Here is a 10,268-nt window from a genome sequence, read left to right on the forward strand (position 1 = left end):
GATCAGCTCTCATTTCCAACTTCAAAATGCTGTCTCGTCGACCTCGTGTTGGTGCTGACAAATTGTAAAACTCACGTTCCCAATCCTCCTGGCAGTGACACTGTGGAACCGTCCATCTGCCACTTGCTTGCTTGTCTGCAGTCTCACAGGTCCTGAGCCCAGGTCATAAGAGAGATGCATGGCTCCATCTAGTATCTCCAGTGCTAAGAACTCCCTGCTGGAGGATCCTCCAGGGTTGTAGAGGAGCAGGGAATGTCTCTCCACTGTCGCAATCTCGAGGGAGATTAAATTAGTCCTGCGGTCTAATGGGGGGAACTCCATAAAGGACAGCTCCTGGAAGCCATAACTATGCTCCTCACAGTGGACACCGCTGATTCCTAAAAAAAAAGAGATATAATAAACAGGTTTTTTTTCTGTTGTAGCTTGGAAATATTGTAATTTATTAAATAAATACACTCATTTACATCTTCCATGCAGAGAGCTACATAAGGAGATTAAAACCACTCTCATATTCTGTCAATTAAATTTCTTTGCTTGGTGTGGATATTCTAGCAAATTCCAAAAATAATCACACACAGTAATAACACATGATAAGTATGTATAAATAATATAAATGCAGTATAATTTGCTACTCAATGTGTTTTCATGGGGTGTCAGGCTTTGGTTCTCTCTGGACAGTATCAAGTAACTTGATTCTCTATTTTCTCTGAAACATTTTATATGAATTATTCTTACCAAAGGGACAATGACAAGAGAATCCTGTCTGGGAATTTGTACAGTTGCCCAGGACACAGGGGGTTGATCTGCAGTGGTCAATGAACTGCTCACACATTTCTCCTGGAAAAAAAGCAAATAAAGGTTAAACTTTGAAGATATTCTGGCCTCATACTCAGGCAGAAAAATGTGAATTCTCAAAAAGAATATAGCAAAATCAACCTTCGAATCCAGGCACACAGTGACAGTAATATCCATCCTCTTTGGGCATACAAGTTCCTCCGTTCTGGCACTTCACCCTCAGGCATTCATCTGTATCAGTAGAGCACATGGAGCCAGAAAAGCCGCTCTGACAATGACAGTAGAAACTTCCTGCAGTATTCACACACGTGCCTTCATTCTCACAGAAATTCACCTCGCATTCGTCAATGTCGCCTTCGCACAGTGTCCCGGTGAAGCCGCTGGGACAGGTACAATTAAAAAGCTCTTTCTGGGGTGACACTAAGATGACGCCCAGGCTTTCCAGGACAGCAACGTCCTGGCTGATGTAAATGTTTATGTTGCACACTGCCCCGTTCTGACAAGGGCGGGTGAGACATGGATCGCCGGTGATGTGAGATATCGTCACATTACTCTGAGACTCCAGTAATTTCTTGTGTCCAGCGGATATACCGCTCGCTACCTCCCTGCTCAGATATTCACCGTTGTAATTTTTGACCGCAGTCAACAGGAGGATTTCACTGCCAATCGGTTTGACTCCAAATACATGAGTCTTGGAGGCCTGTAGGTTGAACAGACTGTCCAGAGCTTTGACAAACCTCAAATACTTGTTTGACAAGAACTCTTCCATTGAGGATGATGATATGAAGAATAGTATACAACTGTCTATAGAAGCATTTGTGAAGCCTTTGTATTTTACGTAGATGCTGTTGTTTACTGGGAAGTGGCGCTGGTCCGTAGCTTCGATTGTGATATTAAATGTAGCCTCACCTTGAAAAGCAGACGACCACAGCTCACACGTACCATTGGGTATCGTGAACATGTTCAGTGACCCGCTTTTGATACCACAGTTAAATGTGTCGGACTCGTCCTGATCCTCTGGGTGGACGTTCCCGATCATGCCTCCTTGGAAAGAACTGCCAAAATATTTGACCTCGATGAAGATATTCCGAGGCAGAGGAGGGTTGTCATTCTCGTCCACAATCCTGACGTGGAACATTGTTGTGGATGACAGTGCAGGAATCCCTGCATCTCTAACAGCCAACAGAACGCGATATGCAGAGATCTGCTCCCTGTCAGTGGGCCTTGTGGTGAATAAAACTCCATCGGGAGTCAGTGAGAAAGCGCTATCTGTTGAAGGGTTTACCAGCCAGTAAGTGAAAGGTCCCTGGTTCAGCGGCAAATCTGAGTCAGATGCATTCAACCTGGCTACTATGGTGCCTTGAGGCTGATTTTCCTTCACTTGAGCCTCAGTCGATGTGAGTTTGGGAGTGTTGTCGTTAACGTCATCAACAGTCACAATGACGTTACTAGTTCCAGTGGCTGGTGGAGAGCCATCATCAGTGGCTGTAACAGTCAGGTTATAAACTGCCCACAGTTCTCGGTCAAGTGGAGAATTTACCGTAACAACACCACTGAGCGGATCAACAGAAAAAGACAAGTTGGTGTTTCCACTTTCGATGCTGAAGAAGAAATGACTCCAGTCCAGGATGGAGTCCTGATCAAGGGCACTCACAGTCGTCACTGACGTCCCAATCGGGCTGTCCTCTGTCACGTTCACCATATAAAGTGCAGAGGTGAACATGGGCGCATCGTTTGTGTCGATCACACTGATGTGGACCAAAGTTTCATCTACATCCATACCAGTAATGACTCCAGAGTTCTTTGCCAGAACTTTCAAATCTATGTGACTGTTGCCTTGTTTCCTCAAAGTGCCAGTTGTGTGAATCTCTCCAGAAAGTTTGTGAATTTCAAAGTCCATGTACTTATTTCGTCCAAACATCAGGTAAAACACCTGACCCTCAGAGCCTTGGTCCTCATCTGTGGCTGTTACTTTTCCTATCATAGTTCCGACGGGCACATTTTTAAATACCAAAAAGTGAAACTCTTTTTCTGTGAACGCAGGCGTGAACTCATTGACGTCAGAGATTTGGATGACAACATGAGCCAAAGTAAATAAATTATGACCAGCAACATTTGAAGCTTTGATTGTAACATCATAGATCTGCTCTCGCTCATAATCAAACACATCCAAAGTGGTGATTGTGCCATTTCTTGAGTCAATGGCAAATTTATCCACATGACCGGCAATAAGAGTGTAGGTTATTTGTCCATTTTCACCTGAATCAGCATCAGTGGCCCTCACATGTGTGACATCTGTTCCAACTCCAGAGTTTTCAGGCACTGATGTGAGATACTCGGAGGACGAAAAGACTGGCGGGTTGTCATTCACATCCGTAACCACCACGGTGACATTTAACATGCTTTTTTTAGAGACCCAGCCGCCATCCATGGCTTTGATTCGAAGATGATAATCAGGTACTTCTTCAAAGTCAAGCTCTCTGATAAGTGTTAGCAGCCCAGAGGCTTCTCCTACAGAGAATGGTAACAATAGACTTTCTGGGATAATGTGGTACATGATGGCCCCATTGAGACCAGAGTCCCTATCTTCTGCTAGAACTCTCCCAATTACTGATCCTACGGGCACGTCCTCGGGGACAGAGAAAGTGACATGTGGCTCTCTGAAGCTCGGAGAATATTGGTTCCTCCCAGTAATTTCAAAAGTGATCTCAGACTGTGAAGATAAAGACGGGGTGCCCTGGTCTTCTGCCACAACTATTAAAGTGAGATATGAATTTACGCTCTCTGTTAAACTTCTCTTTAACTTTACTTTTCCGTTGTCAGCTTCGATCCAGAAGAAATCGGATGCATTGCCTCCATTCAAAACATAGAGAATATTGGTACTGCCATTACTGTCCATGTCTATTGCTGTAAACTGGACCACCTCAGTTCCCAGTGCTAAATGATACGGGATTGCAATCAGAGGCTGAAAAGCCAGAAACATTGGTGCATAGTGGTTATATGGCTCTAATCTTATAGTGACTGAGGTGTTACTGTGCAGGGGAGAACTGCCACAATCAAAAGCAATCACTGTAAATTGGTAGATTTCAAAAGCAGAATTCTTTAAAGTCAATGGCTGCTTGGTATAGATTGCACCAATGGAAGCGTCTACCCAAAACTCATCATTTGGAGATTCAATAACATATAAAACCTCACCGCTTTGCCCAATGTCTGCATCTGTAGCATGAACCTGAACGACAAAAAGCTCTGTGTCGTTTGTTTCGGGGAGGACAGCATTGTAAGACTGACTAGAAAATACTGGTCTATTATCGTTAACATCTGTAATGACTATAGTGACATCCGTGCTTATGCTCAGTGCGGAATCATTCGCATTTACTTTCAGGACATAATTATCCTGTGTCTCCCTGTCCAGAAGTCGTTTCACTGTGATGCGCCCAGTGGTAAATTCAATACTAAATGGCATATCATCACTTTGGTCATTTATGGAGTAATTAATAACTGCATTGGGACCAGCATCATCGTCAGTTGAGTCGACTTGTATTATTGTGTGTCCAACAGGAGCATCCTCCGGCACTTCTGTGAGAAAAATCTGAGAAAAACGAGGTGGGTTGTCATCGCTGTCTAAAACAGCGATGACAACAGTTGCTCTGTTTTTATGAGGAGGATTTTCCAGCTCTGTGGCTTCAACGGTCAAAAAGAATTCAGGGATTTCTTCTCTGTCTAAACTTGCAGTGGTGCTCAATACACCATTTTCACTGCCAATTGTGAAAAAATGATCAGTGTTTCCATCTGTTATGTTGTACCGCACTGTGCTGTAACTGCCAGAGTCGGCATCAGTGGCAAGAACTTCACAAACCCAGGATGGAGGCATGTTCTCAAAAATCTGACACCTGTACTCAGCTTGAGTGAACTGTGGGAAGTTATCGTTTACATCGCTGATGTTTATGTGAATTTCTGCAAATGATGAGAAGGGAGGTGAGCCGGAATCTCTGGCTTCTACTAGCAAAGTAAAATCCCTATTGCTCTCGTAATCCAGAGAGTTCTCCACTGTCAGGGCTCCACTTAATGGCTCCACATGAAACGCGTCTTGAAGGTTTCCAGAAGTGAGATAAAAAGAGACAGGTTCCGCTCTGACGCTCATAGCAGTGACCACGGCCACTAATGTTCCCCCTGGCTCGTCCTCGGAGAGGGAATAGTTCAGAACTTCCACATTCATCACTGGAAAGTCTGAGATATTTTGAAACCTGACACTCACTGTGGCGGTGTCAAATTTAGGATTTTCTCCAGCATCTTCCACGTGTATGTTGACAACGATATCCTCTGTTCTGCACAGAGCTCTTGAAGTGAACACGGTGCCATGCTGTGGATCAATGGAAAACAGATCTGAACTCGGTCCGTATAATGAATAATGCAGTCCTGCGTTCATCTCAGTGTCTTGATCTGTTGCACTTACTGCACAAACAACCGAGCCTGCAATGAAGACAAATAAAACGCAAAACATAAACAAAATGGAACTTGTCTTATTGAAGATGAAATATGTAACTGCTGAGTGGATATAAAATATTTCACCTGCAGCCATTTCGGTGGGCACATGGGCCACATAGGGGCTGTTTGTGAACTTGGGCCAGTGGTCGTTGATATCTCCAATGAGCACAGTGACAAGCACTGAGCTCGACAGAGGCTGAGTAGGATGTTTATCACTGCTAATCACTGTCAACCTGTAAATGGCAACTGTCTCCCTGTCCAGCTCATTGGTTGTGAGCAGCTCTCCAGATGTTTCTTCAATGGCAAAAGGTACACCAGAGTTATCCATGAAATACCTGATGGAAAATATACCATATTCTCTCAGTGTATTGCACTACAATATGGGTTTTATTTATTTTCCCAAAGCACCTTGATCTCAAGTCCTTTTTATTTTATTTTTTTACCTTGTTTCCCCGCTGACACCCGCGTCAATATCAGACGCCATTATCATGGCAAACACCGTGCCTGGGGGACTGTCCTCGTACACTATGGTGTTGTAGACTTCCTCTGTAAACTCTGGGTGGTTATCGTTGATGTCATCCACTATGACGTGTACAGTAAGAGTGCCTGTCAAAGGAGGCAATCCTTCAAATGACAAGGTGACACACATTATCAAAATGTTTCGATGACAGTTCAGAAAAAAAAGAGGTAATTATATCCATAGACAATTAGTTTAAGTTTCGAGTTTAACTTGGACTTGAATTACCTGAATCGACAGCGATAATGCTGATGATGTATAGTGATTCCTTCTCTCTGTCCAGGCTGTGCAAAATTTGAAAAGTGCCATTGGGAGTGGTGGAGAACAAACCATCACTATTTCCATTCTGTATGAAATAAGTAATCTGGCTGTTTACCCCTAAATCTTCATCCAAAGCTGAGAGCTGCAGTCAAAAAAGACATAATTTCTTTTAGTAATTAACATCAAAAGTATGGAAAAATTCACAATATTCACTTGACTCTTTTCCGAGGCCCAGGACCCAGCACCTGGTGTGTTAGCTGAGAGGGGTCCTCCTCGTTCTCCGCGACGTGTATGACGAGTGTTTCAGGAGAGAACTGGGGCGCAAAGTCGTTGGCATCCAACACTGTGACTCGGACAGCAGCAGTGGCAGATCTGGGTATGTTACCCTGATCTACAACGGCTATGATTAAGTTGTAGTTAGACTCCCTCTCTCTGTCCAGTTCATCCATGACCGTTATGACACCTCGAACCGTGTCCACCACAAACGGACTCGCCTGGCTCAGCGAGTACCGCACTTGTCCGTTTGGCCCGATGTCTTGATCGTGAGCCTGAACCTGCAGCAAGCTCGTTCCTCTGGGGATATCTTCCCTCACTGTCAGACTGTAGGTGCCTTGTAGGAACTCAGGGTCATGGTCATTTGCATCTTCAACATGCACCGTGAGATTCATAGAGGTCGCCAACCTGGGTGAGCCTCTATCAGTGGCTGTTACAGTAATAGTCAGAATATCTACCTGTTCTCTATCCAATGTCTCCTCCAGGTACATTTTCCCACTTGTGTCATTGATGCTGAACGTGCCACTAGAAGTGTTGTTTAAATAATAGAAGATGTCCCCATTGGATCCAGCGTCCTCATCCACAGCACGTACAGTCATCACAACAGAGTGAAGTGCAGCGTCTTCTGCTATACTCACACTTTTGGCTGACACAAACAATGGAGCATTGTCATTGACGTCGTCAACCAGCACAACAACGCGTGCTGTGCCGGTGAGCCGTAGAGACTCGGGCTCGACGCAGTCACTAGCCGTCACGGTCAGATTGTAGGAGGATTGTCTCTCTCTGTCTAGCTCTTTGCTCAGGCACAAACTGCGGGCTGAACTGATGAAGAACACCGTCTCTTCATCTCCATCCAGCACCTTCAGTTTCAACTCTCCATTGTCTCCTGGCAGAGAGGAAAAGACAACGAATGATGTCATTACAAATGATGGAACGCACTTATCATTGTGGCTGTGTATTACATCTATACACTGCATAAATCAAGGAACAAACGTTTGCAGTTTACACTTTGACATGCTTCTAACCAAAAATTAGATTTTCAGGCAACATTTATGGCACGACACAATCAAATCAATAGCTAAATACAAAGATAAAAAAGATGAATGTCTCAATTTGACTTGCCAAATGTCGCATGCACAGCCAAAGAATGTGTGAATGTTCATTCTCCCTTTTTACACTCAAGGACAAACTGGACGGGCAAAATTAACTTACAGGTCAATACAATTGATGGGGTAACATTATTCACTCCATTATGTATTGCTATGACAAACTGAAACGCATGGATGAGGCTGATACTTGCAATAGGATCTCATTAGCTTTGGCTGAAATATGAAATGTGTATTTGACCCTCATTAATTGCATAGACCCGTAAATCCATCTATGGAGGAGAAGGTCTGAAATGAAAAAAAAAGGGTGATAATGGACAAATCCTATATCTTCAGTACTGTACCTGTGCACTAAGTGTTAAGTATGAATACACTTTAGTATATTAAGCAATTCATGAATTGTTCATGGTGGATTATCTCAATACTAAACACTAAAAGAACACAAATGCTGTTCGTGCTTGTAGCAAGGCCTGTTCTATGGTCATGTCAATTTGAGGAGCAGTTCCCAAACCTCTGTGTTTTTTCTTTTTCTTTAGTGTGGGAGGAAACACAACTGAACATTTAAAAACCTTAAAACCACAACTCTCCGCAGTGCACTTACCATCATCTTTATCGGACACATTCAATGACAGGAAGCAAGTGCCAACCTGTGTGTCTTCACGCAGTGACGCAGAAAGGGTATCCCTGCTGAAAACAGGGGGGTTGTCGTTCACGTTCAACACACTGAAGTACACCCTGACACTGAATACCTGCAAATCCCCCCGCTGCACCACCACGGTGAGAATGTAGAATCTTTGTGCTTCGAAATCCAGGCTGCGGGATAATAGGAACTCCCCCGAGAGGGGGCTGAGGAGGAACAAGCTCTCTCCGTCATCCTCCTGCACTGAATACATGATAGGCGTGAGACTCTCAAACGCTGTTTCCACCTTTCCCACAACTGTTCCTGTCAACACATTGAATAATTATCATTACTGGGTGGTCAACTGACTGTGGAGTGACAAGAAAACATTTGGAAACGTTATTGAACACCGAAGGACCTTCACAATAACAGAAAAGATTATTGACAGATCGTCACTTCCAAGAAGTCAAATTCTACTATTTCAAACACTGCACTTTAATACTCCAAATGAACTGTTGTCATCAACATTATTGTGTATTTGTGCCTCACTATTATAAGGAAGGCCTCCCTGCACAGGCCACACACCTGGTACTGTGTCTTCTTTCACTTCAAATGAATAAACACTTTTGGAGAAAGCCATCTGTGTTTGCCATCTGTTACGAGAGTGTAAGCTGGATGTGCCATGCTTGGGCACGGCGTCGACAGATGTGTGATACCAGGAGGGAAGCATATGCTGCCCTGAGACGATATCTGCAAACTGCGTATCATTGCTCATGTTCACTGAATTTCCAGCTAAAGGTTCATGAGAGGATGCAATATTAAAGACCTATGGAACAACAGAGAAAATAAATAAATTACTGTTCCCATTTGGAGTGAAAAATACATAAATAGAAAACCTTTTAAGCATCTAAATGCACTTTAAAATCACAAATGTCATTTAATTAGATAGGGGTTAATATGGATCCAATCATTATTGCAACATCTGAACCAACAAGCCAACTTACCAAAAACTGGACCATCAAAATTACACATTTTCTCCATTGTCCCGTAGAGTCCATTGTAAAGTTTACTTCCAAAGTGCTTTAGTCACAACTGTACAATCATGTCCAAGACAAAAGATCCTGAGCAAAACAAAACAGACATGGCATTAAAGAAGTGAAGTTGTGGAAACTGCCCAGCATCGCCTCCACGCAAGACCCACAAATGAAAAACTATAAAAGCTGTATCCATAGAGATTAATCAGCTTGTAATCCTGACTGAAACGCCCCTTTGACATCACTCCACACAAAAAGAAGTTCTCTTCAGACTCCAACATGCCCCAGAATGAAAGATTGTTGTTACATGTATTTTAAAAGAGAAGATGCCCCATAATCAATTAATTCATTATTTAATCCAACATGCCCCTATTTTCTCTATAAAATGAAGCCAATCCCAGGAAGAAGAAAAAAAGAGCAAAATATAACTTACTCTGCTTTGCTGAATCTGTCTGTTTCATATTCTCTCCATGGATTTTGCTGTTGAGGTTCCTCTGTGTGGAGACGAAATGAACTCTTTGAACAGTTGCCTGCAGTAAGGTCTCCGACAGAGAGCCTTCCTAGCTGCATGTCTGATGGAGGATCCATTCAGAGACAGAGGCATTCATTGCACGGGCTGAAAGGAGAGAAAAGATTCGGGGGGGGACTGGTGCTCTGAATCACTGGTCTGAAATGACAGCTGACGTGTCAAAGAAAATATCACACTGTTAGGGAGATCGAAAATCTGACTTTGACCATGATAAGCAGGGCCAAATATTCTAATAAATGTATATCTGTTATTCAAGATTAAGTTACCGCTTCTTATTTGATGTTCTTTGTATGGTAAAGGGAAACACTGCTGACAACAGTGGACATAGTAAACCCCATTTAAGTGGCCGCGAGGCCACCGTGACTGTGAGACTGTCTCCAATTACAGGTAAAAGGAAATCTATCCCCCCAAAGGACCACAAAGGATTTCTACCTGCACTCAGTAGGGAAGGAAACACAAAAGGACTTTTCACCAGAAACTTTGGTGAAGTAGGTGGATGACACTTAAGTTTACGTTTTGGATGTGATGTGATAATAGCCAACATATAGCATTCATCCAGCTTGAGTTACCAAAAGCTGTACTACTTCTGCCATATGCCTATTTGTCCTGGTGAAGTGTGCATTCCTTCAAAATGAACCTATAATATGGT

At 43.2% G+C, this 10,268-nt stretch overlaps 1 protein-coding gene across 1 annotated transcript; it reads right to left on the reverse strand.

The window, feature by feature from the left end:
• Positions 1 to 21: 21 nt before the first annotated feature.
• Positions 22 to 8,330, reverse strand: LOC118299885 (protocadherin Fat 4). The gene is made up of 8 exons (XM_035623973.2): positions 8,039 to 8,330; positions 6,304 to 7,217; positions 6,026 to 6,200; positions 5,724 to 5,904; positions 5,365 to 5,615; positions 937 to 5,265; positions 736 to 837; positions 22 to 377 (listed from the first exon to the last, which is right to left on the reverse strand). The coding sequence occupies exons 1-8, from the start codon at positions 8,328 to 8,330 to the stop codon at positions 22 to 24; spliced, it is 6,600 nt and encodes a 2,199-aa protein (XP_035479866.2).
• Positions 8,331 to 10,268: the final 1,938 nt, after the last annotated feature.

Source organism: Scophthalmus maximus, chromosome 11, assembly GCF_022379125.1.
Source record: "Scophthalmus maximus strain ysfricsl-2021 chromosome 11, ASM2237912v1, whole genome shotgun sequence".
Lineage (NCBI taxonomy): Eukaryota > Metazoa > Chordata > Actinopteri > Pleuronectiformes > Scophthalmidae > Scophthalmus > Scophthalmus maximus.